At 37.8% G+C, this 27,665-nt stretch overlaps 1 protein-coding gene and 1 long non-coding RNA gene across 8 annotated transcripts in view; one reads left to right on the top strand and one right to left on the bottom strand.

Moving 5' to 3' along the window:
- The window catches only part of Scn9a (sodium channel, voltage-gated, type IX, alpha), a 155,035-nt gene that overhangs the window by 64,607 nt on the left and 62,763 nt on the right, over positions 1–27,665 (top strand). For 4 of the 7 annotated variants that reach the window (XR_001781564.2, XR_374432.4, XM_006499033.4 and 1 more), the window contains exons 2-11: positions 2,194–2,501; positions 4,219–4,337; positions 4,641–4,730; positions 5,277–5,405; positions 7,081–7,172; positions 7,950–8,162; positions 20,105–20,168; positions 21,387–21,528; positions 23,279–23,485; positions 27,189–27,473. Coding sequence is in view for 5 of the 7 variants with exons in the window: in XM_006499033.4 (XP_006499096.1) it covers positions 2,244–2,501; positions 4,219–4,337; positions 4,641–4,730; positions 5,277–5,405; positions 7,081–7,172; positions 7,950–8,162; positions 20,105–20,168; positions 21,387–21,528; positions 23,279–23,485; positions 27,189–27,473 (1,599 nt within the window). In the remaining 2 variants the exon portion in view is untranslated. Of the gene's footprint in view, positions 1–2,193; positions 2,502–4,218; positions 4,338–4,640; positions 4,731–5,276; positions 5,406–6,876; positions 6,969–7,080; positions 7,173–7,949; positions 8,163–20,104; positions 20,169–21,386; positions 21,529–23,278; positions 23,486–27,188; positions 27,474–27,665 lie in introns of those variants that run through there. The other 3 variants (XM_006499035.4, NM_001290674.1, XM_006499036.2) reach the window with 2 other exon arrangements.
- Gm13629 (predicted gene 13629) overlaps positions 23,036–27,665 on the bottom strand; it is a 106,593-nt gene continuing 101,963 nt past the window's right edge. Inside the window, exons 3-4 of the long non-coding RNA NR_033495.1 lie at positions 24,539–24,968; positions 23,036–23,417 (exon numbers count right to left, since the gene is read on the bottom strand). This is a non-coding gene — a long non-coding RNA (predicted gene 13629). The remainder of the gene's footprint in view (positions 23,418–24,538; positions 24,969–27,665) is intronic.

The following is a 27,665-nucleotide window of genomic DNA, read 5'->3' as shown; positions in this document are numbered from 1 at the left end:
ATGTGCCTAAACCTCCATCTGTCTTTACAGGACAGTAAAAAATCATGTAAGCTACTAATCCTAACCATATTTGCCTTTACTAGAATGAAGCAAAGTCTGCCTTTGAATTGGATAGTATGCCTTTTCACACATAAGTGTGTTGAAGACACAGCTAATTTTCTGTTAATTGTGACAGCTATAGATATCGGATATAAAGAAATGTGCGAGATTTAGTGTTTGGTGAGACACTTCCTGTAAGTAAGGATGAGTTAGCAGTTTAGAAAGGTAATGAGAAGACATGTGCCATGATGTCAGAAACCATAAAAAGCATTCCTCACAAAAGCTGGATTTGTTCTACAAATCCTAAAACAAATGACATTCAAAATTATTTTATTGCCTTTCAACATTTCTGATGAAGCCTACAATTTCTACATGGGCTTATTTATTCATCCAACTGAGTGAGGGACACTGGAAACAGCTGATGTAACAGATGAGCCATGCCCCATCTTTGATATCTCTGTGCATGTTGAAGATTCCTTAAGACCCTGCTTCTCAGCCAGTTCACTTGCAATATGCCTGGGTACCTGAGGAGAAGAGTAATCTATGTTGCCCTAATTGAAGCTTATTGGTTTTGCCATGGGAATGGGAATGAGAATGGGAATTGGAGAGATCCTGGTAAAAAACAGATTCAACAATAAAGACAGGGTTTCTCTGTGTAGCTCTGGCTGTCCCGGAACTCACTCTGTAGACCAGGCTGGCCTCGAACTCAGAAATCTGCCTGCCTCTGCCTCCCAAGTGCTGGGATTAAAGACATGTGCCACCACTGCCCTGCTCAATAATATTTTTATGCATTTACATTGTTACTACTATAATTGACATGCCATTTACATTGTGCTTTATGGTGTTGGGGGTGGGGGAAGAGCGGAACATGGCAACTCTTCTTAATTTACCCTTCTTCTGCATGTGATGAAGTCTCTCAGTATATAGTTGGTCAAGTTGCTTGTTTACTTTTTTAAGACAGAATTTGCAATATAGCCCAGACTCATCTTGAACTCAAGATTTTTTTGCCTTACCCTCTGGAATTCCGGCATCAGTAGTGATTGGCCAACATGCTGAGCACACTAAGAAGTCTTCTGATCGGTAGCATGGATAACAAAATCCAATGTTCACATTACCATTAAGATCCTGAGGAAAGCATATGCATGGCTCAACTGAACATTTCCAAACATTTCTCTTTTCACCTTAAAATACAGATATGTTGTCTGGTAGCAGTCACAAACACCAATAACAGTGTGCCAGAGCAAAAGCTTGTTTTCTTTTTAAATAAGTTTGACTTATTTAAAAATATCAAATCAAAAACTCCGTGTTTGTGTGTGTGTGTGTGTGTGTGTGTGTGTGTGTGTGTGTGTGTGTGTATAAACATATGGATGAAAAGTAAAGTTGAATTAAAATGTTTCCTCAGGAAACTGTCTCTTTATTTCACTTTAGAGCTGTTTGTATTAGATTTAAATGTTTTAAGAAAGTAACACATACTACTTGGCCAGCAGTGGATACGTCATACTTTGTTGTGAGTTTGTATGCACATTACCTCTTCTATGCCTATCTGCTGTTTGGTTGTTGGTTTATTTGTTTCTTTAGATTTGCAAGTCAGAGTGAAAGTCCTTGCTCGTGAAAGGAAAGTACTCTATGAACGCATAGCATTGTTGCTTTCTTTTTGCTATAACAAATATACAACAAGAAGCAAGATTAAGGAAAAGAGGGTATATTTTGACCCACTCACTATTCAAGGCTACAATCTACCATGCCAGTAAAGGCATGGCAGCATGACCTTGAGGTCATTGGGCACATTGTGTCCATACTCAGAAAGCACAGGATGGTTAATGCCTGAGTCCAGAGGACTTTCTTCTTTTTATGCTATCCTGGATTCCAGGCCATGAAATGTTACTCCCTACATTCAAGGAAGGTATGCATGATTTGGTTCATTTAATCTAGATATTCCTTCACTGTCATATCCATAGGCTAATCCAATGTAGGTGATACCTCAGAGTTGAGTGTAGAGTCTTGTCTCCTAGGGGGTTGTAGGTCACATTGGTAATCAATATCAATCACAGCCACCGAGTGCACCCCAAGACTGGATATTTTTGTCACCAAGTTTTTAAATTGTGTCAGGTAGAAGCCATGTAGTTACGTTTTCCTTTCTGTCTTTTCACACAGGCCTCTTAGGTAAGGATCCGAAGGGGAAATAAAACCTACAGGATGAGAAGATGGCGATGTTGCCTCCGCCAGGACCTCAGAGCTTCGTTCACTTCACAAAACAGTCCCTTGCCCTCATTGAACAACGCATTTCTGAAGAAAAAGCCAAGGGACACAAAGATGAAAAGAAAGATGATGAGGAAGAAGGTCCCAAGCCCAGTAGTGACTTGGAAGCAGGTAAACAGCTACCCTTCATCTACGGAGACATTCCCCCGGGAATGGTGTCAGAGCCCCTGGAGGACCTGGACCCATACTATGCAGACAAAAAAGTAAGTAATTGAGACTTCAGTGGCGGAGTTCTCTTGATTTCAACCCATACAAAAGATACATGGAGATTAATGACCTCATGTAGTGAGCGTTATATTAAATACACATAAGGATTCTGAGACTATGTCCTTTTTCTAGTAATTTGTTAAACCTGGTAGTGATATTGGCATGCTTATTTGAATTGACTAATTATTCAACAGAAAGTCTACAGTTTTAGGGATGGCATGGTGAACCCTTTCTGGTACTTTTTATAGTCACAGCTATGTTACACTTGTTTAATGTATAGGGTATGTAGGTGAAGTCATGTGACACCTGGTGGAAATCATTTCTCTGGTTCTACTATGTGAGGCCTAGTGAACAAACTCAAGTTATCATCAGGCTTAGTAGAGAATGGCTCTACCTGCTGAGCACTCTGGGCAGCTACTTGTGGTAATACGTTGAGCACAGAGGTCAGAAGGAACTGGAGGTTCAAGAAAGCAGAGCAACTGTAAACATGATATATTATGTAAAGGAAAATCTATTTTCAATAAAAGAAAAAATATTTTAAAACACAAGTCATCCTTTAATTTTTAAATTTCATATGCAATGCAACTTGATCTTGCTAAAACTATGTAATAGTGTAGTAGGTTTCATGTTAGTTTTGATCCCCCTTCTTTGCATTTTATGACACAATTCTTCACCATGTGTTTGTAGAAAGTCCAGTTTGTTGAGATAATATATAACTGAAAAAATAGATATCCCACGTAAGTAAAAACACCCCCTCCCCCACCAAGTTGGTGAAAAAAATTTCTTGTAGTAAGCTTTTTTACACTTATATAAAATGTAAACAAGACAAGAGAAAAAGAGCTCACACAAGATGACCTGAGAGTTATAGGTCAGTGAGAGGCATTGTCACATAAAAACTAGGTCAATTACACCTGAGAGTTGAAGTTGTCCTTTGGCCTTTCATGTGCACATGCACACTCTTGAATATACATCAGAACCCATTAGGCAACTGCATGCAGGTATACACACACACACACAAACACACGCACACGCACACGCACACGCACACACACCAAGGAAAGAAAGGGTACTTTGAGTTCTGACATGACTTAAAATTATGGGAAAAATTTAATGACAATTCTCAGAATGTTTTAAAACTCTCAAGGTACTGTGGTTAAAAAACAGAGATAGATTGTGTCTACCCATTGTTAAAATCTATGTAAGAAAAGAAAGAAAAGTTACATTTAAAAACTAAATGGCAAGTTGACTATAATTATTGAAGAAATCATGTAATGTTTTGGGAGCTCCTTGGACCTGTTCATCTGTCCATCTCACTCTCCCTGGGCTGAATGTGGCTGAGGAGAGCTAAGAGGGTTGTCCAACACATCATCACAAACATGCTTACATCATAAAACTTTTGGGGGTAACTTTATTTTGAGGTTGTTTAGCATGAACTTTGTAGATTACAATGTGCTGTCACAAAGTCTAAAGAGTGGACTTGTATAGAACTACTATATACTCGTATGCAGCTCAGTTCTTATTGAAAACAAACAACCTAGGAGTTCATTGACCAGTGACTAACAGATGCTTCCACACATGGGAAGCCCTTGTAAATCCCCAGGGCAGCTTTTCTTCAGTCCTGCACTACCCCATGGAGGTATAAACTGCTCATAACAATGTGATGGATTAAAGTGTTGGGAGTTCAGCTTCATCCTGTCTCTTTTTCCTCCTCAGACTTTTATAGTATTGAACAAAGGGAAAGCAATCTTCCGTTTCAACGCCACCCCTGCTTTGTACATGCTGTCTCCCTTCAGTCCTCTCAGAAGAATATCTATTAAGATTTTAGTGCACTCATATCCTTTCCAAAGCTTACCTTAAGCAGTACATCAAGATGTTGGGTTTGCTCCTGTATTCAGACCTACATATAGGCTCGTCTGCACCTTGAAAAATCTTTATAGATTCCAATATAACTTAGTCTCATAAGAGAATGAGAGGATGGTCTTATTAGAATTTCAGAGTATGATAATTTTATTCAGTAGGGTAACTGTTCACTTATTTTGATTATTTTCTAAAGAAAAGTTGTTTGTTTGCATTTCAACCAATGTCATCATCAGCTTCTCTTTTGTGGTGTCCCATATTCCTTGACTGGAAGCTACCTTATTCAGCATGCTAATCATGTGCACAATTCTGACAAACTGCATATTCATGACCATGAGCAACCCTCCAGATTGGACCAAAAACGTAGAGTAAGTGCTCATTAGTATCTATGAAACTGGGGTTAAATGGTAATTTTCAAGCATTCTTTCTCCTTCCAGAAGTTTAGAAGTTGAGTCTATAATATAATGCATTTTATTTTTCTCCTGCATGCAATTTTCTTTTCAGTTCTCTCTCCTCCATGTTAACTCACCGGGAATAGGGTTTGAATCATTAGATGCTACAGTGTTTCTGAAAGAGTAAGCTTATCTTATCCCCTTTCCTGTTCATAAATATGATGTGCATCTCATGTTAGAGGCTATGTTGTTCTTACAATCTCTATTGGGATTCTCTGGACGGATCTAATACCTATGTGTAGCTGAGAAGGATGTTTTAAGAGCTCCTGGAAATCATCCCTTGTGCAATGTACTTTATGAGGTGGAATGATCCATATGCTAACAGCAACCTCCAAGAGAGGCCTTCCTGTGCACAATTCCTGTGCACAATTCCTGTACACAATCGGTGTTAATAAACTGTAAAGATTGTAATGAGAAATTATTCATTTCTCACCTAATATTTCAACTTATTCTCTCCTTCAGGTACACTTTTACTGGGATATATACTTTTGAATCACTCATAAAAATCCTTGCAAGAGGCTTTTGCGTGGGCGAATTCACCTTCCTCCGTGACCCTTGGAACTGGCTGGACTTTGTTGTCATTGTTTTTGCGTAAGTACTCTCAATTTTTTTTTTTTTTTGACCTGGGAAATTTTTGAATGTCTCAGAATAATATTCTGGTAAATCAATTTTTGGAGGCTGATTTTTCTTACATGAAATGGCTATCTTTAAAGGTAGATAGAATTGCAAAAAGACTAACTATTCCCAGTCATATATTTCTAGGAAGTGTTTTCCACTCAAAACAAGTTTTGCATAAGGATTATCTTGTCTCCTGATCAGTACCTGAGTGGACATGTGTTATACATGTACATAAACAGTGTTACTTGGATACACATTTTTCTTAAGACTTTATTTTAAGAAGGGCACTGGTGGTGCACACCTTTAATCCCAGTACTTGGAAGTACTTAATCTACTAAGGTAGATTTCTGAGTGCAAGGTCAGCCTGGTCTACAGAGTGAGTTCTTGGACAGCCAGGGTTACACAGAGAAACCCTGTCTTGAAAAACCAAAAAACAAAAACCAAAAAAAAAAAAAGGACTTTATTGTAAAACTAAAAGTATGTCAGAAGCTCTCACAATGCTCCTTAATGACTAAGGCCTCTAATTCTAAGCACAGTGTATGTGTCCATGAGCTAGTAAGTATATTAAAATGAAAAGTCAAATTCTCCTAGCTGAGCTGTCACCACACATTGCTCCTACCACGTATTGTACAGCTACTGCAAGAGCACCACAGTTGGCTTTCTGTATCATTTTACGTCATTCCTATCTTTTTGCAAATGTACTAGTCATAAACCTTTTAAGTCCCAACCCTAAATAATTTCCTCCGCTATCTCGAATTATAAGGGTATCTGAGACATTCAGTCAATTCATAAGGGTCTGAGATTTCTAGTCTGTTTCCCTCATTCCTCCCCAACTCCATATTTCTCAGGCTTCCTCCAATAGAGTATACCTTAGCTCCATTTTCTCGTGTGGATAAGAAAATGGCAAGATGGATACCCTTCTCATGGTTCTCCATTCTCTATTATTATGCATGCATCACAAAGCTCTTCTCTTTGAACTATGCAACTCAGTGCTTTCTAGGTATTCACAAATTTTATGGGCATCAATACTGTCTAAATTGAGAATATTTTACTCACTCCAAGAAGAAACCCTCCACTGATTAGTAGGTACCTCCACTCCCTCTATGCACAGACTCTTTTAAAACACTATATTGCTTTTGCTGGTCATTTTATCTGAGTGAAATTTGCTGAATTTGAACTCTTTTACTTAGTATACTGCTCTCAATATTTTATAGAGGATTAAAACTCTATGTTATTATACTAATCATTTAATTATTTGACAATTTAAGTCTATGAATCACATTAAAATACAATCAAATATCAAATGATTCAAATCATATGCATTAGGTTAAATTAGGAAAGAAAAAGACTTGCCAAACTACATATAGAAAATACTTTGACTGACAGGACGGTAAGTATTATACACTCTGCCTAGATTCTGAATAACTCTGATTTAATCCTACAGGTATTTAACAGAATTTGTAAACCTAGGCAATGTTTCAGCTCTTCGAACTTTCAGAGTCTTGAGAGCTTTGAAAACTATTTCTGTAATTCCAGGTAAGAAGTGATTGGTGTGGAGCTTTAGACTGCTCAACTCCAGCTGTTTGGGAGTTTTCTTTGTCTGTGTGTGTGTTGTCACTGTGTCTGTGTATAAACTCCCCTATTGCAGATATGTGACAGAGTTTGTGGACCTGGGCAATGTCTCAGCGTTGAGAACATTCAGAGTTCTCCGAGCATTGAAAACAATATCAGTCATTCCAGGTGAGAGTGGGGTTAAACACAAGGGCTGGCTTTGACTGTTTGGAGAAAAGAATTTTCTTCCATCATTCGAACCAAACTGCATTCCTTCTGCTTTCATTGCAATTTTTATTTAAAAAGTCAGCCATTGGGTTTAATCAGTTGCATGGGTCTTGGAGAAGGAAGATGACCACTTGGTTCACATCTCCACTTGAAATTTTTCCTCCTGCCAAAGGATTGGTTTTCTACTTTTTCAGGAAGGAAAATTTCAACTAATCAGAACATCATGCCATTAAGACAATAGGAGATATCTGCATGTAGGCATTGCATGACATTGTTTTACTGACTTCTGTTTCTTACTTGGATGGTTTATCAAGCTGTTTCTTACTTGAAAAGTCGTTCAGTATATGTCATCACTATGTGCTACAATTAGTATCTTCTTTAGTTCCATTATGTAGAGGTGGTTTGTTTGACCATCATTTACTGAATTAGCAGTTACAAAACGATTGATTATATTTGTAAGTGAGTGTGAATATGGTTTCAGCATCCACCTTACTTACCAATTGAACCTGATAATTTCTTGGAAATATTTTACTAGTTTTAACCACTTGTTGTACTTCATAAGAACAAGTTGTACAGATCCACCTTCTGGGACCTGGGGACTTCTCTGGGTTCAGTTATTTAAGGTCAATGACTTGACATAATGCATGCACTCCTAGTTAGGCTTGTGTTTTGACTTGTTTCCCATTGAGAGCCTTTATGTCATTATAAATGCCTCTTTTTTCCCCCCTACATTTTAAGGACTAAAAACCATCGTGGGGGCCCTGATCCAATCAGTGAAGAAGCTCTCTGACGTCATGATCCTCACTGTGTTCTGTCTCAGTGTGTTCGCACTAATTGGACTACAACTGTTTATGGGCAACTTGAAGCATAAATGTTTCCGGAAGGACCTTGAGCAGAATGAAACATTAGAAAGCATCATGAGTACTGCTGAGAGTGAAGAAGAATTGAAAAGTAAGAATGTCCCTGAATTTTCTATCTACTAGAAAGAACATAAGTGTGACTCTCTTCTAATAATCCATGTATGATTGAATTTTAATTATTTTGAAACTATTCAAATATACAACAGAAACTTGTCAGTGTGTGATTTTTGTACAAGTGATTTTATGTCTTTCTTTTTCCTAGCTGTCTAGTGATTCAGTCTGTAGGAACCTAGGTTAGTTCCATAACAACAAATTTCTACAAGATAAAGATTCAAGTTGCTAGGGACCAATAATAATTCACATTAATTACTTCATTTAAGTATGTAATATGGATTTTTGTTCTATAGTTTTATTTATATAAAAACACTAAGATTGCTTATATAATGTGATATACAATGTAATTCTATTTTGCATCTACAAATTAAAACTATAATATATTATAGGTAAATTAATTATGATAACAATGACAAAACTATCATTATTAAGATATTTGCCTATTGATAATATTTATGTAGATTTTCCTATAAGACAAAACAATTTAGTTTTATCAACACCATTCTTATACATGATGGTAAATTTGATAGGCTTCATAACGATTCCTGATAGTATTCCCATTTCTGATTGATGGAATCAGAAAAGACTGATTCAGTGGAATATCCCCATTAGTACAAGAATATGATCTGCACATAACCTCAGGAGCCTGCTGGGTACACAAGCATATGCTAGACATCTCACATAACGCACACACTGCATGCTCTCTAAATGCTTTCCCCTTAGATTGTTTTTCACAAGATCTATTTATGAACAGGAAAGAAAAATGAAGTCAGGGTTGTGTGTATCTTGACACCTGAACAGTGTCTGAGTGTGTGGGCCTGGGTACCAGAGGTTTTCCATGGAGATCTCTGTCCAGGCCGGGTGGGAAGGTTCCAGCAAAGGGAAGTGAGTGCAGGCAGGGAGATAAGTCTCTGCCACGCCTTCCAAGTCACTTGGTAACTCCAAGCCTCTCTGAACTGAGTCATGTCAGGCTGGACCAAACAATCCAGTGAGGAGTGCGGCCGGACCTCCAGTGGCTCTTCAGGAGAGAAGATATCTTCCCAAGTGTCGCATACAGCTCTTGGAACAAAAGACTCAGACAAAGGGATAGTTCTCGCATTCCTTTAATTCCCTGCATGGATTTATATACAGTTCTGGGGGTGATTCAGGGTTTGAAAGCAGGCACCTCTCATTGGCTTGGATTGAGAGTTTGGGGGAAACCTTATTTGCATGTGGGAAGGCTTGGTGCTATTCCTACTTGGCTGATAGCCACACCTCTCCTGTGAGGGTTGTGAGGGTGGTAACTTCGACAGGAGCCAGGGTTGAGGAGACATGAGAGAACTCCTTCCTTCCCATGTAAGTGAATTATCACTACGGGGTCCTGGAGTTCAAGATCTAGCCTCAACTGGAAACCAGGCTGTCTGTGCATAGCCCAATGCCCCACATGAGTGATATTATTGAATGAATTTAGGACATAGGATTACAATCTGACCTAAGGGTGAGGCAGAAAAGAAGAAACCTTACTAGATTATAGCCTTTTACAGAAAAAAAAAAAAAGGAATTTCCTTAGACAGCAGGGATTTTTTATTTTTTTCTAAGTGGTTTTAAATACTCATTGGTAAAGGAAAAGCAAACCAAGCCTAGCTGGGATAGCATATAGTGTAAGTAAAGATGGACCAATGGGGCTGATAGGAAGAAAACTATAAGTTTCACAGTAAAATACTTAATATGTATTTCATTACTATTGCAGTTTGGTTACCAATTAACCTGTTTTCTTCCAGTTATCATTCTGAAAATTTCCACTTTCTTGAGTTTATAATCAATATCTTCAGCTTTCAATTTCTAGAATGGAATAGTAATTGTCGTCTCAAAGGTTTACTGCTGAATAAGTTCACACTTACTAGCTCTTTCTGAACTCTTGCTGGTTGCTTCAACTCAGCTGTTCTGGCTTAAACTCCTCTCCAAGCTAACTGATTCAATCTGGCTTCTCTCGGGTTCTTACTGAATTGCTCTGCTTGGCCTTCAACTCACTCTGGCAATGTTTTCTAATCTTCTTGCCCATTCTCATTCTCTCATTCTCTGGCTCATCCTGTCTTCACCTACAACCTGTCTCTGTATAACTCTCCCAATAATGCGCTTCCTCTCTCTCTCTCTCTCTCTCTCTCTCTCTCTCTCTCTCTCTCCGTCTCCATCTCTCTTTCTTTCTTCCCAACCCTCTGTTCTCTTAAGTAGCCTGTCTTCTATACTATTCTCATGAGAATTGGGCATATTCTTTATCTGACTCATTCTGTAAATTTTTCTATGATTCATCACTTTGTCTCTCAAGTAGATGTGACTTTCTTTCTATAAATTAACCTCATTTTCATTGTTTTAGATATAATTTAAATACAAAATCATCTACAGGTTTTAACTACTATTATATTTAAAGGAAGAATCCAAATATGTGATTCTAAAACCCTAACCCTTAAGAGAAGAGAAGATTTGCAATTTGAAAATTTTTCTTCATATTTCCTACTTTCAAATTTTTAAATCATTTTTCTTTACTATAGAGTAGACAAGCCACATACTGCAGGGTCTTTAAGAATGTAAACAGCTCTTAGTATTAGTTAGGAAACTACTCAAGCTATCCATATTTACAAACTGATTATCTCTGTATTTTCTCCAAATTAGGCACACAGCAATATTTGTCTGACCAGTTATACATCATTTGATGTGAATCAAAGGGCATATCTTAACTTTTTTTTTTTTTTTTTTTTTTTTTTTGGTTTTTCGAGACAGGGTTTTTCTGTGTAGCCCTGGCTGTGCTCGAACTCGGAAATCCCCCTGCCTCTGTCTCCCAAGTGCTGGGATTAAAGGCATGCACCACGACGCCCAGCTATATCTTAACAATTTTAGTGCTGCCCATATGACTTAATATGAAAACATATCAAGCTTTTATTGATATTTAATTAATTATTTTGCTTGATATTTTTAATTTTAGTTTTATAAAGTATATTAATTTATCCTCATTAGAGCAGAATAATTTACCTGTCTAATCAATGGAATGACACATTCTCTGATATATTGGAAATTTCTCTGATTTCCAAAACCCATTTTAATAATAATATTAAACCATAGAGGAATAACTAAAAGTATGCATGGAATTACCTATTGTCTGAGTACTACTTGGGTACTTTACAAATCAAGCCAATTCTTTGTTTTTCTTTATATAAGGACAGGTACCATTCTGAGATGACTAATGGGCCCTTCTAAATGAATAGATAGATGATAGATAGATAGATAGATAGATAGATAGATAGATAAACAGATAGATAAGAATAAACCAAAATTTCAAGAAAACAAAATTACTTTTACTTAGTGAACCAGTATAGATTTTCTAATTTTTAGAAAAACTCATTATAAGTAATTCCCTTCTAGTCTTAACTGGATTTATCACACATAAATTTTCTCTCATAACGTCTATTTTGCATGGGACCCCTATGAATTTAATAGTCCTTTAGATATTTATCCTATACCATTATCATTTCTAACTTTGAAACAACCAGTCAAGTTACTACAAGGCAAGGCCGACACACTCATTCCCATACCAGAATAAAACATCCCAAGACAACAAAGCTTTTTGAGAAGGGGGAGCAAAATTTAATGTAAATGTGTGGTCAAGTAATGTTCAAAAGACATTAGATAGAATGTAACAATTTTAAACTATTTAAGAAGTGCATTTTTCAGAAAGCATTGACACTAAAGTACTATAACTGAACTGAGAACAAAAAAAAAATAGAAAACTTTTGTTCATGTTGAAGATTATAAATGAAAGCAATAGGTCTCTAGCAGTTACAGTAAGGCACATCCCACTTGTTCAGTTCTCAAAGCCTTTCCTAGATAGCTCTGGGAGCTTGCACACACCTCAGGATGGTGATAAGGAAGAAGTGCTTTTTCAAGAAAGGTAAAAACCAAAGCCTAAAGCAGAACTATTCAGTATGTAAGAACAGAAGATAAATACATACACATATTTTTCCAATATTATAGATTTCAAATGACCTATTACATTAGAGATTAATGTATATTTGTATAAATATTTTTAAAAGGCAGCTAGATACCAAATTTTAAACGCATTAAATCTAAGCAACAACCTCCTTTACTATTCTCTTTTCCCAAGAAACTACATAGTTGACATTCACAAATGCACATCAGAACAGCTGGGAGTAGTGGCCAAACTTATAATCATAGCATTTAGGAGACAGTAGCAGAATGACTGCCACAAACTTAAGGCCACCCTGGCCCACTTACCCTACAGACAAAAAAACAAACAAACATCCAAATGTGCTCACATGACTAGCACCCCAGCACTTGGGAGATACAGGCAGGAAGATCAGGAGTTTAAGATCATCTTCAGCAATACAGAGTTCTAGGCTAGCTTGGGCTCTACGTGATCCTGACTCATAAACCTAAACCAATCATACCTTAAAACCAAACAAAAATAAAGATAAAATCCAGACCTAGAATTAGGAAATAATTTACTGAATGGGAAAAATAATCAAGTTAATGTAAACAGAATTTTAAGGGTGATGTGGCACAAACATTCAAACAAAACTTCTTTGGAACAATATCTAAAGTGTTGTCTTCACTTTCTTTTGATCACCTTTAGAAGTACATACATTTAATATTTACAGCCATCCCATACATATAAAGCAATCATAAAAACATATATCTCTCATTTCTGGCTGGATATTAAACAGTCACTTCTTTTTGATGAAATTTGCATTATTTTAAATGACATGGAACTTGTCAAGTGTGTTCATGAGAAATTGTCTCAGGGGAAGGTCATGAACGTCATGTGAGGGAGTTTTTAAAAGTGAATAAGAAGTCAGAAAGAAAAAGTATAGTGCACATAGGCAGTTCAGCTATCAAGGGTGTCTAAATAATAGAGGCATGGCTCCTATTTTTACTGTGGATTTTGATAGAGATTTCAATCCTGGAGATAGGAATGAGTTGGGAGTAATAGATGAATATTAATGCAAGAGAGATAGAGAGAATGGGTTGATACAGCAGACATGGAGAGAGGCCAAGCCTTTGAGAAAATGGAAGAGCAGAGGGCAGAGGCATTTCTGCTGAAGCAGGACAAAGTAAGGAGTGGTGGTTTGTAGAGTCAGTGGAAATGTGATTAAGTTCAAACTCAGTAGCTCTTCTTTCCTCCAAGGATGTAGAAAACGGAATGAGGAGCTGAGAAGGATACTGCAGAAGGAAGGGGGAATTCACAGTGGAGTTTGAGGAGAATGCATCATAGGATCAACATAGAGATTGGATGACCAAGTTCACTTTACATGTTAATTTGATTAAAAAAGTTCATTTTCTTGAAATGTGATTGTCCACTAGCTGCGAGAATTTCTCTTCCAAAATTCAATCACTTGGCAGCAAGTTTGAAAAACGAGCGTCATTGGATGTATAGATTAGAATTTTGCTAGGTTACTTTGATAAAAAGAAAGATGGATGGAAGTTGGATTATTACTAAAGAAAGACAAAAAACAAATGTCCACAGATTTAAGATGAAGGGAGAAAGGAGTGAACATAAGGCAGTTGCTAGCTCATGAGAACAGATGCAGCAAGTGGGTTGACATTCCGTAGGAGATGACTAGTGAAGACACCAACACAGGAGTCCTGAACACAATAGTCTTCAAATGCTTTCTGGATCCTATAGCAAAGCTGCATCAGGAGAACTTTCAAGATTTATCAAATATACAAACTCACTGAAGAAAAATAAAATTCATAGATTCCTCCTTATGTTCACTCACTATGTATATTGATGTTCGTCAGGCATCCTTACTGCTACATAATGAACAAAAACTCCATAGAGTTGCGAGCTAAGTTTCCAGTAACTCCTGAGCATTATAATCGCAAGCTTGTGTTGAGCTAAAGTAGGATGCTCTTATGTATAAGAACTTAGGCATGGAAAGTAGTCCTTTTGATAACTCATAGCCTTCGGCTTCACTGCTGCCAGGGTTTGCCCTCTCCTCATATCCAGCTCTTCCCTGGTGCATCTGTACCTCATGGATCACAGAGCATCATGTGGGACACTTTCCCAGCATGATACCCAGCTTAATTTTCTCAGGATTGGATACCTTCCCCTGGCTTGGGAAATGTACACTATGTCACCAAAGGCCCCTGCCATGTACAGTGACTACAGCTGTCTTTCTGAGCAAGAACAATTAGACCCAACTAGAGAATTACATTTTTCTATCCTACATCACTGGTCCTGAAATTAACAGAATGTTAATGTTCGTTTTAGACTGTTTAATTTATATGAATTTGACACATTTGTTATATCCATTTTTGTAGTTTTTTACTGTTTCCATGTGTGTACTTTAGTGGAAATTTTTACAAATTATCTCCCCACCATCCATAATATTAAGAGTCACATTACATTTATTTTATTACAAAAATATTTGGCTTATAAAATCCCTTTTCAAAATGTACTTGGCCCTGTTTTTGTTGTTGTTGCTCTTATATTTTTTCCTATGTTCACAGAGTTCTACAATCATCACCACTATCTAATTTTTAAAAATGTTAACTTTTCCAAAATGAACCCATTGCTCATTAATATTCATTCCTTAGTCTAAACACTATTTTCTAATTCTATAAACTTACCTATCCCATATATTTAGCAGGAAGGGGAAAAGGCAAGACACAAAAGGACAGACAGCTAAACACAATAATTTATTTTCTTCCAACAAGCCCCACAGGCCACAGTTCTGCCACCTTTCTACGGTTAGTTCAATGGTCAGATCCTTGTTATCTAATTGGTTTTAGAAACACTTTATAACACACAAAGAAATGTACTTTAATCTCATAAGCATTCTTGCTCACATGATACTGTCATGAACATGAAGTTTTTATTTGTACATGGGGTTTCGTTTCCTTCCCAGACAAAATCTCATGTGTCCCAGACTGGCACTAAATTCACTATGAAGGTGACTTTTGAACTTCTGACCCCCTGCCTCTACCTCCCAAATAGTGACTATAGACATGCACCATCATATCCTGTTTATGCAGTGTTGTGTATCACACTTAGGGCTTCATATGTGCTGGGCAAGCACTCTACACACCGAGCCATAGTCAAGCATTTAGGTCCTGGATATATATAGTTTTAAATTCTCTGTATGCAACCAGTGGTTAAATTAATGAGTCATGGTTATATAAGTTAAGGAGTCACTTTCAGAATCATTTATTTTACACAATGATCACTTGCTCTTTCCAGTCCAGTTCTTTTCTTTAGGTGTTAAAATTATATACTCTTGGGGCCAATTAGCCTACAAATTCAATGGCTATTTGTTTCGGAAAGATCGTAAGGTGCTCTGCAGTGTGAGATAGCTGTTTGCTGCAACTTTCATCATGCCTGCTGAATTCAGTGGAAGCCTGCTAGTGTGTGAGTTCAGGGAGTCCTGGAGCCCCTTCCTATCATTGTGCTCATCAGCTACTGCTAAATACTCAGGGTTAGTGGCTAGTCTTTAGGTAGTGAAGTATCATGTAGGTTTATGTGTGAAAAAATGGCAGCACAAGAGTCAGATATAGCAGGCCATGTCTCCAATCTCCATATTTGGAAGCTAAGGTAGTAGGATGAGTGAGACCAGACTGGGTTACATAAAGGGTTTTATATAACCGTGGGATAAATGTCAAAAACCTTATATCAAAACTCCAAAATAAATAAATAAACAAGTATAAAAAGGAAAGCAAATTCCATCATGCCACCACTATCTTCATGTTGTCAGATCCATCCTTAACGAAGCTCGGGTTTTCCTTAAAAGCTATGTATTAAGACGCACTAGGGTTTCCACTTCAAACTAAGTAAGATGTTTTCCCATTTTGCTTGCGTTCTATGAATTAAACAAGAGCTGGTGTGTAACCCAGTTGATTAGTCTCCTTTGAAATTAAATGATACTTTAGTAAGAGTAGCGCTTGCCTTTGAATGACCTGTGTAGGGTGTGTGGAACTTTGTTATTGTTCTATCTGCAAAACCATACATGAATTGCTCAAGAGCTTCATAGGTGTTTCTAACCACAGTTCCCAGATGCAGCAATTAAAGCAGTTAGATGATTTAACTTCATAGCAAGGAATACAGGCAATACCCAAACATATGACTATGCAACTTCAAAGTCTTAATTTCATTATTACTAGAAAAGTCTCATAATAATCACATTTATGTTGAGCCAAGTGGGAATTTGAGGCCTCATTTAAAAGAATGAAATTATATTCATGAGAACCCTATTATTTTTTATTTTTATTAGATATTTTCTTTGTTTACAATTTCAAATGTTATCCCCTTTCAAGGTTTCCCCTCTGAAAATCCCCTATCCTCTCCCCTCCCCCACCCTGCTCCCCAACCCACCCACTCCGAATTCCTGGACATAGAATTACACTATATTGGGGCATAGAACCTTCACAGTACCAAGGGCCTCTCCTCCCATTGATGACTGATTAGGCTGTCCTCTGCTACATATGCAGCTAGAGCAATGAGTCCCTCCATGGTTGATTGGTGGTTTAGTCCCAGAGAGCTCTGGGGTTATTGGTTAGTTCATATTGTTGTTCCTCCTAGGGGGATGCAAACCCCTTCAGCTCCTTGGGTACTTTCTCTAGCTCCTTCATTGGGCGCCCTGTGCTCTACCCAATGGATGACTGTGGGCATCCACTTCTGTATTAGTTAGGCACTGGCAGAGCCTCTCAGGAGACAGCTATATCAGGCTCCTATCAAAAAGCTCTTGTTGGTATCTGCAATAATGTCTGGGTTTGGGGGTTGTTTATGGGATGGATCTCCAGGTGGGGCAGTCTCTGTATGGTCATTCCTTCAGTCTCTGCTCTGAACTTTGTCTCTGAAACTCCTTCTATGGGTATTTTGTTCCTCCTTCTAAGAAGGGTCGAAATATCCATACTTTGGTCCTCCTTCTTCTTGAGTTTCATGTGTTTTGCGAATTGTATCTTGGGTATTCCAAGCTTCTGGGCTAATATCCACTTATCAGTGAATTCGTATTATGTGTGTTCTTTTGTGATTGGGCTACCTCATTCAGGATGGTATCCTCTAGATCCATCCATTTGCCTAAGAATTTCATGAATTCAATGTTTTTAATAGCTGAGTAGTACTTGACTATGTAAATGTACCACACTTTCTGTATCCATTCCTCTGTTGAGGGACATCTGAGTTCTTTTCAGCTTCTTGCTATTATAAATAAGGCTACTATGAACATAGTGGAGCATGCGTCCTTATTACAAGTCAGAGCATCTTCTGGGTATATGCCCAAGAGAGGTATTGCTGTATCTTCCAGCAGTTCTATGTCCAATTTTCTGAGGAACCACCAAATTGATTTCCAGAGTGGTTGGACCAGCTTGCAGTCCCACCATCAATGGAGGAGTGTTTCTCTTTCTCCACATCCTCGCCAGCATCTACTGTCACCTGATTTTTGGATCTTAGCCATTCTGACTGGTGTGAGGTGGAATCTCAGGGTTGCTTTGATTTGCATTTCCTGATGATTAAGGATGTTGAACATTTTTTAATATGCTTCTCAGCAATTCAGTATTCCTCAGTTTAGAATTTGTTGTTTAGCTCTGTGCCCCATTTTTTAAATAGGGATATTTGGTTTTCTGGAGTCCAACTTCTTGAGTTCTTTATATATATTGGATATTAGCCCCCAGTCAGATTTAGGATTGGTAAAGATCTTTTCTCAACCTGATGGTTGCCTTTTCGTTTTATTGACAGTCTTCTTTGCCTTACAGAAGCTTTGCAATTTTATGAGGTCCCATTTGTCGATTCTTGATCTTACAGCATAAGCCATTGCTGTTCTCTTCAGGAATTTTTCCCCTGTGCCCATATCTTTGAGGCTCTTCCCCACATTCTCCTCCATGAGTTTCAGTGTCTCTGGTTGAACGTGGAGTTCTTTGATCCACTTAGACTTGAGCTTTGTACAAGGATATAAGAATGGATCAATTTGCATTCTTCTACATGCTAACCTCCAGTTGAGCCAGCACCATTTGTTGAAAATGCTGTCCTCTTTCCACTGGATGGTTTTAGCTCCTATGTCAAAGATCAAGTGACCATAGGTGTCTGAGTTCATTTCTGGGTCTTCAATTCTATTCCATTGATCTACCTGTCTGTCACTGTATTAGTACCATGCAGTGTTTGTTTGTTTGTTTGTTTGTTTGTTTGTTTGTTTTATCACAATTTCTCTGTAGTACAGCTTGAGGTCAGTGATGGTAATTCCAACAGAGGTTCTTTTATTGTTGAGAATAGTTTTTGCTATCCTAGGTTTTTTGTTATTCCAGATGAATTTGCAAATTGCCCTTACTAACTCTGTGAAGAATTGAGTTAGAATTTTGATGGGGATTGCATTGAATCTCTAGATTGCTTTCATCAAGATATCCATTTTTACTATATTAATCCTGCCAATCCATGAACATGGGAGGTCTTTCCCTATTATTTTATAAAAATTAGTTCACACTAATAAAAGATACTAGTTTTTGGAACAATGATATAAGTTTCTTTAGACATTTTTGTAATTTAGATAATTAAGTCACCTTCTAATCATAACAAGAAGTCTTAATACTGGATGATGAAGAGAACGGGAACCTCTTTACCATAAAGATGGGCACAAAGGGTACCAGAGAAAGTGTAAGGTGAAAACTATGGGTTGCTTTCATTTTTAAATTCACAACATTTCAAAGTTCCCAAGTCCGATAGGTACTGATTGGGGGTAAACAACAAGGTAATTTTATAAAATAAATTGCATTCTTTTGTGGTGTTGCACAATTGATTTTTATTTATTTTATCTTGCTTCAGATGTTATACTTTGAAATACAGTTTTGAGCTTCTCTTTCTTCTTTTTCTCCTCTCCTCTCTTTCCTTTCCTTCTAGCTCTACCTTCTCTTTAGCAAAATTCCTAAAAACCTGCTGCCTTGAATAAAAATTTTGCATAACTATCACAAACTAAATGTGCCTCTTCATAGCCCCATTTTAGTAATTAGTACTGTCTCACCACATCCTCTGTCATTTCAGAACAGCAGTGAATTGCTTCCTTATCGATGCTGTTATTTTAGAAAAGACTCTTAGTGGTGTTGTAACATATTTTCACTGGTGGTTATAACTTTCTATTTCTTTCAAAAGAGGATGAGAAAATCAGTTTAAGTGGAAAAAAACTCAGTTTAGCTCAAGGTTTCAGAAATATTAGTCCATGGTTACCTAGCTCTGTTGTTTCTGAATTTGTGGTAAGGCAGATCATTATGACAATGAGCAGAACCAAACAAACTGCTCATCTCAAGGTGGCCAAGAGGCAGGAGAAGTCCAGAGTGGGGTTGGGGGTGGGGGGATAAATGAAGGGACAAAGGACAAAATGAGCCCTTCAAGGGAATATCACCAGTGACTTTTGTTCTTACTCTAAGTATGCCTGAGCCTAATAGTTCTCTGCTGTCTTTCAATATCTCATGAAGATTGACCCCATAATGCATTAATCCACTCATGAGCTTAGAATCATTTTCATTCAATCAATAATATTCCCAACGGTACTAACTCTGACTCTGTGCAATAAAGGAAAAGCCTTCGACACCAGAACTCTTGTGCAAACAATGAAGACTGAAACTGTCTGAAATCACCACACATATTTATTTACTTATGCATTGTTTTCCTCTATAAACTGACATCCACATACACCAAGCAAATGAACCTCCCCACAGTTAGTGATTTTCTTTAACATTTTTATCTTAATAACCATTAACTGGCTCATAAAATCTTTTCAGTAGGTATTTTATGAATAAAGCATGAGGATGTAAAAATGAATGAATGTTTATTAACAGGTGTCAGGCCTAACTGTTTGTATATATGTCTATATTCATTAACTCACTTGCTATATGACTCTTCCAGTTTACATCTTGTAATGCTATATTGTTCAAATTCTTCCTAAACAGGATATTTTTATTACTTGGAGGGATCCAAAGATGCTCTTCTTTGCGGTTTCAGCACAGATTCAGGGTATGTAACCTTTGCTCTACTTTCAGTTTAAGTTTAAGTGTTGCAGAAGAAAATCTCATGCTGAAGACCAAATCTATATTAATTTTCACAAATTTCATGCCGTTGACTTTGCTCATTTTATCTAACAACGAGAACAAAGACTTTACAATGTTTAAAGTTGATACATACTCTGGAAACAAGGCTGATCAAGAGCTAAGACTTCAATCAAAACAAAATACTGGTCATGGAAATCTTGAGAAATAAATAAATAAATATGTATATATGTATATGCATATTTGTATATGTCTATATGAATATATTAGAAATATATATGTATATGTATATATGTGCATATGTATACATGTATATATATGTGTATGTGTATATATATATTTCTTCCTAAAAGCTCATTCAAAGTTAGTTGGCTAGTTTAAGGGTTTTCTTCTTGGAAAGGAGAGTAACAAAACAATCTCTTTCCATCTCCATGTTCTCCATTACTTAACACAGTATGATAACCGAGTTTATGGTTCTGACCACTCTGCATAGGATCCAGTAGACTAGGTTCTGTTTATGCAAATGCCATTTTGCTATTTCTCCATGTGGCACCTTCAGCTTCCAGGGGAGCTCTTCTCCTGCTCTCCCTCCCATCGAGACATCTCTTCATCAGGCTCTGAGAACTCTGCCAACCTCAGAGTCAGCAGTGTTGCCCCTCCCCCAAGTCCACAGGACACAATGTTCATCTAAGACAACTAAAACCCCATCTGGCACCTTTAGGAAGTAAAAAGGTTTAAAGCCACAAATCTTTATGAACATTCACAAATGTTCTATCATTTTTGTTCTTGGGACTAGTTCATTCCAAGAATAACTTTCAGAGAAGATGTTTCACCAGAGGCCTTCATTTCAAACCCTATTGATTTGAGAAGATGAACATAATGTGGCTTATGCCATCTACCATTTGCTAAATGGTGCTATGGACAGATAGTGGGAAAGTCATGTTTTTTAAGTTCAAAATCAATCTTAAGTCTTTGAGGTAAGTTATTTTGTTGTTTCCACTGCAGGAAAGTGTACCTTTAAGAGTTTAAGTAATTTGGCCAAACAATCAATTAGTAAATAATAGAATGGGATTTTATACCCTTTCTTTTGGATCCCAGATTATATGCTCTTCCTCACACTTAAACCTCTGCTCCTTAGCTACACACTGAAGATATTCTGACTTATAATTTTCTTGTTCATCTGTAGGCAGTGTCCTGAAGGGTACGAGTGTGTGACAGCTGGCAGAAACCCAGATTATGGCTACACAAGCTTTGACACGTTCGGCTGGGCCTTCTTGGCCTTGTTTCGGCTAATGACTCAGGACTACTGGGAGAACCTTTATCAACAGGTGAGCAGCAACAGAAACACGCATGTCTGAAGGCAGTCGGTGTCTGGTGTATGTGTCTCCTGCCTTATGAGCTATTGTAATTGCTGTTGTTTTCATTTTATTTCTGCAGACAGTCTGGGACTCCCTAATGTGCATTATTAAAATTACAGGCAATTTACTTGGCTGATATGAGAACAGATAGTTCTGAAGTCATCAATAATTTTCTGCTGTGTCTGACCAGCGTTAATTTAAGTCTTCCATCTTCTTTGGTATATCCATTGGTCCCAACAAAAAGACCAAAGAACAATGCAATTCTCTTGAGCTGCCTTTGCAGACTCAGCACTTTTGTCACATGCCCACATGTCACATGACTGTACCTGTTAGACTCTCCTGTAATGGGTCCACCATGCTTTAGTGTTGAACACTCTCTACCATGAACTCTCAGTTCTTCTCCAAACTTTCCTTTCTCTTTTCAACTACGTCCTCCTCTGGACTTCATGGCTCTTTAAATAGTACTCAGCTTACAATGTCAGCCTGCCATACAGTAACTGACCCTACACACGGCCGTCTGCTCTAGCATGGATGGAAGGTGCTTGCCATTATGGCCTCTGTGTATTTATTTTAGAGTCTCAACACCCCATCCCCAAAGAAAAGTGGTTGAAATGACTATTTTATTAGTCCATGTAGCAGTAAATTTCTTTTCTCAGAGTTGCTACAGGCTTATTTTATATTTACTTCCATAAACATTATAAATGGCTATGCAATTATATAAAAGGACACTTTGTAGGAAAATAAAAGTAACTGACATAATTCGAGGGCAGAAATGGAATCTTAGAATGCTGTACTGTTGGCCTCACGTACTTTTTCTTGCTCCAACAAAAATATCCACTATTCACAGTCATGAATCTTCATAGCAGTCCCCAGCTTAATAACATAGAAAAGAAGGTCATTTTAACTCAAAATTAAGGACACATGAATAAAACCACTGGCATAATTTTACAAACGGAGTCTCAAGATGGACATATTTAAGTTCAGATATGGAAACTAGTCTTTCTCATACATTGAGAACTTTTGCAGAAAGTTAATGAAAATCAAAATAAATGTTTTCATCCACCTAATAATTCAAGTCTTAGGAATTTATTCAAGAGAAAAACCATAGTTATAATGGAGTGATAAAGCAGATCACAGAGTAACTAAACATTGAGGATTTCAGCAGTAGATAGTTTTTATTAATATCTCTGCACTATTTTGAATTAACCTAAAAGTGTGCTGCATGGCAAGATACACTGCATTTAAAAATTATCAATGATTATTCCAGATTTAAAAAAATCTCTGAGGTCAATAGATTAATTTCTTACATAAGGTATCTGTTTAGGTCAAAATGTAATATGGTTATTTATGCATTTAAAAGGAAAGAATAGAATCTAACCAAAAAAGGGGCCTGTTTCAAAAAGTTAAAAGACAGCATTGGGGGAGGGGTAAAGTTAGTGTTAATTTAAATAATGTGGAAAATGAAGAATTGTTATATCATTATATTTCATTTTAATGAAGAATCAAGCCTTAATGTACATATAACAATGCTGTATCTTTTATATTAAAAAGTTTGTTTAATACTGATTTTCCTCAAAGATATTATCTTTATTTATCTTTCTACAACAAAATTATACAAAAATATCTGGTTTGCACATTCATTATATACTAGCTGCAATAAAAACCTTAGTGAAATTTTTGTATTACTAAAATAATCATGTCTCTTTTTTGCTCCCCATAGACACTGCGTGCTGCTGGCAAAACCTACATGATTTTCTTTGTCGTGGTGATATTTCTGGGATCCTTTTACCTGATAAACTTGATCCTGGCTGTGGTAGCCATGGCGTACGAGGAACAGAACCAGGCCAACATCGAAGAAGCTAAACAGAAAGAGTTAGAATTTCAGCAGATGTTAGACCGACTCAAAAAAGAGCAGGAAGAAGCCGAGGTAGTATTTATTATTACAAACACGAAGGCAAAGCAGGTGGGACAAAGGTCTTTCCACGGAGATTCTTCTTGTTCTGGGCTGAAAGGCCAAGAAGCACGTTCTGTTTTCTACATAAATAGTATTCATCTTTTTCTAATATGCTTGAAGGAATGAGCTCAAAACTAGCCTCACACAGCAATCTCCCAGTTTTTTTCTCTTTTCTCTTTTCTCTTTTCTCTTTTCTCTTTTCTCGTTTCTCTTTTCTCTTTTCTCTTTTCTCTTTTCTCTTTTCTCTTTCCTTTTCTTATCTTATCTTTTCTGTTCTCTCTCTCTCCTCTCTCTCTCTCTTTTTTGATACTTTCTTTATTTACCCTTCAAATGTTATTCCCTTTCCCAGTTTCCTCCCCCAGAAGCCCCTATCTCGTCTTCCCTGCCCCTGCTATGGTGAGGGTGCTCCCCCACACGCCCATCCACTCCTGCCCCCCTGCCCTGGCATTCCCCTACACTGGGGCATCGAGCGAAGCCCAAGGATCAAGGGCCTCTCCTCCCATTGATGCCTGACAAGGCCATCCTCTGCTACATAGGCGGCTGGAGTCATGGGTCCCTCCATGTGTACTCTTTGGCTGGTGGTTTAGTCCCTGGGAGCTCTGGTTGGTTGATTATTGCCGTTCTTTCTATGGGGTTGCAAATCCCTTCAGTTCCTTCAGTCCTTTCTCTAACTCCTCCATTGCGGGACCCATGCTCAGTCCAATGGTTGGCTGAAAGTATCTACCTCTGTATATGTCAGGCTCCCAGTTTCCTAACAGAAGGTCTGAGATGTCGATTACATGCCTATTGCCTAGATGTGCTTCAGCATTCCGTTAATAAGCATATAAGAACTGTGTGCACATTTTCAGCTTTAGACAACTTCATAGATAGTCCATTCTGATTGCTGCCACCCTAGCCTTCTCTTACCTGATAACCCCTCCCCTTTCTAGTCCCTTTCCCACGGCCATGTTTTTTTTCTTTCCTTTTTTTCCTAACCCACTGCGTTTAATCAGGGCCGTCTGTGTCCATGGATTAGCGACTACTCACTTTAACCTAGTGAACTCAGAAGTGGGCCCAAGGCTGAAGAGAATGTTTGTTTCTCCCACAATCCATCGGTAGCTCATAATTCAGCAGAGAAGATGTGGCTGCATGGGCCCTCTCTGTATATGAATGAATGAATGCTGACCCGCTCAGTATTGCACGAACCCACTGCTGACCTCTGTTATGGTGCCGCGATTACATTGATTGTGTCCTTGGTACAGCACAGAGCTTCATAGCTCCCATCCCTATGTCCTGGGCTCTTACTGTCTTCCTGTCATCACCACGCTTTGTTCCTAGAGCCTTGAAGAAGGATATGAACGTCCTCCTGAGCTGAGCACGCAGCTGTCACTCTCGGTGTCTCGAGCAGCCAGGCATTTCTTCATTCACTGTCGTTCACTGGCTAGAGCAGTTTCTCAGTGAAGACTGGGAGTAGCATCTGTTGAGAGGAACAAGCATAACTATTTAGAAGGCAGCTTGTCACCTTGTCAATTTAGTTAGTTAGCATTAGTAAGTTCCCAGGTAGGCTTAAGACTTCTGTAGTCATGGGTTTGTAAGTTATTTTGTAAGTTAGTACCAGACACAGATTCTGTTTTGTGAAGTGAACCCCATGACTGTAAGAAATTTTAACTGCAGTGTTAAAGTTAGTCTATAAGGTAGAGAAAAAGAATGTTCATTAACCTTTGTCAATGTTATAAAACAGCCACCTAGTGACTGAGACCACTTACTTACAAGTAAGTCGCAGGTACCTGATAAACAAAGGCATTCTTCCATAGGAAAGGCTGGGAAGACCTGTTCAAGCACAGGTAACCCCAAACAGCAAAAGCTTTAAAACTTGTCAGGGCCTTTGAATAGTTAGTCTCCTGAATGACTCTCAAATTAGCCCAGGACAATAATCAGTGGGTGATGTGGAAAAACACAGATACGTAAATAAGTGTAGCTTAGAGTTAAAATTCAGAAATACAATTCATTTTACAAAAATCTAAGAACTTGCAATAGGATTATGATATTTTTTGTGTCTTGACCCTTTATTCATCTATAAAATTATGAGTTTTGAGGAAATTCTGCCATGAGGAAAAAGTTGATAAAATTATAATAGATTGAACAATAGGATGTACTCACAGTCTAAATATTGCACAAATATGTAAATGATCTGGAGAATTATTTACCAAAGTTCTTTTCTGATAGTATGATTGCAAGTACTTTTTTTTTTTTACATCCTATTGGTCGATTTTTTTTCTAGTTTTCTTAAATAATTCTCCCTTAGTCTTGAAAAATTCATACACATGTACAATAAACATGATTCCTAACTTCCCCTTCCCAATTTCATGTCCTTTTGATAACCCACTAAGTCTAATTAGTACTGCCCATAGGTGCATGGTTGTGGGGCATCTCTTGGACCCCAGGAAAACTACCAGTGACCATGCACACCAAGAACCATGACTCTCCCTCCCCAGCTGCCATTAACTGCCAGTATTCCCTCAGTAAGGGGTAGGGCCCAAACAGAAGCTTTGCCACCTCTGTCTGAAATTTGTTTGGTTTGCTCTTGTACAGGTCTTGTGCCAGTAACCTCAGTTGCTATGAGTTCTTGTTCAAGATGGCCACATCCTGTCCAGAAGTCAACATTTTATAGTTCCCATTCTCTAGAACTTACATTATTTATATTTCTAAATCAATCATTCCATTAGTTTACATCTCAAATGACATCCCACTTCCCGGTTACCCCTTCTACCAACCCCCCACTCCATTACATTATTTTTACCACCTTTACTTCGATGTTCCCTGAGCCTGGCTGTGTGGGGAGGGGGTTGAGCAATGTCCCATTTAGGGTTGAACATTTGTTTCTTATTCTCATTCCTTAGACCAATTATGCATGTCTGCATTAACTGTTTTCCCACTGTGAAAAACATAAGCTTCTATGACCAAGGCTAAGGACAGCCCAAGTTTGTGGGTAGAAACATAAATATTTAGAAGGCAACTTAACACCATCTCATTCAGCAAAATAGCCAGGGACATCACAAACCCTATAGTAGAACCTAGTGGTATTATTTTATTTTTAAAGAGCATTTTAAAGAGATGATACAGGTACCTTCTATGCCAAGTACACCTCAGTTTTGAGATTTCACCAATATCTTAAGATATTCATTGACCTCTATTTTTCTTGACATAGTATTTCCTTTGTAACTTATTTTCATTTTCAGATATGCCACTCTCATAATGCTCTTGGATACCTGATTCTACAGGTTGCGCTGAGTTGCTTACCTAATATGCAAACATATTGTATAAACGTTTTATATTTTGTATTACATATTTATATTATACAAAGGTTTATGCAAACATATTATACAAAAACATTAACGCACAATCTATGCAAGTATTATATTGAAAAATACTTGTAAAACTTTAACACATTTAGTAATTCAATTTGCTTAAGTCTCGGGAAGTTCACAACACATAAGCATTGAGTTGCAAAGATACTGATTATTATAACGTGTGATAGGAAAATAATATGCTGTGTATGCTTGTTGGTCATAATGCAACAAAACATACGTCACTTCCTATACATGTATCTGCATGCACAGCTCTTTCTTTTTATTATTTATTTTATTTTCCTGAATTGGGAAATTACTTAAATGCTGGGGTTGTCTTGGTCCAACAGGCGATCGCTGCAGCCGCTGCTGAGTACACGAGTTTAGGGCGGAGCAGGATTATGGGACTCTCTGAGAGCTCTTCAGAAACCTCCAGGCTGAGCTCAAAGAGTGCCAAGGAGAGAAGAAACCGAAGAAAGAAAAAAAAACAGAAGCTGTCCAGTGGCGAGGAAAAGGGTGATGATGAGAAGCTGTCCAAGTCAGGGTCAGAGGAAAGCATCCGAAAGAAAAGCTTCCATCTCGGCGTGGAAGGGCACCACCGGGCCAGGGAAAAGAGGCTGTCCACCCCCAACCAGGTACTGCGAGCCCACCAGGCGGGGCTCCACAGTCAAAAGGTAGCAGCACAAGGGTTAACTCCGGGGTCAAAGCTCAGGAGAGAAAGGTGGTTGCGCCACCATGTTTTACCGAAAACACTAACTTCTGCTGGGTGTTCAGGGAAAGAAGAGAGAGAAGTATATGTTTTTCTTTCTTTCTTTCTTTTTTACTTA

The sequence above is a fragment of the Mus musculus genome, chromosome 2 (genome assembly GCF_000001635.26).
Source record: "Mus musculus strain C57BL/6J chromosome 2, GRCm38.p6 C57BL/6J".
NCBI classification, from domain to species: Eukaryota; Metazoa; Chordata; class Mammalia; order Rodentia; family Muridae; genus Mus; species Mus musculus.
Note: the sequence above shows the minus strand (reverse complement) of the source record. Positions and strands in the feature narration are given on the sequence as shown.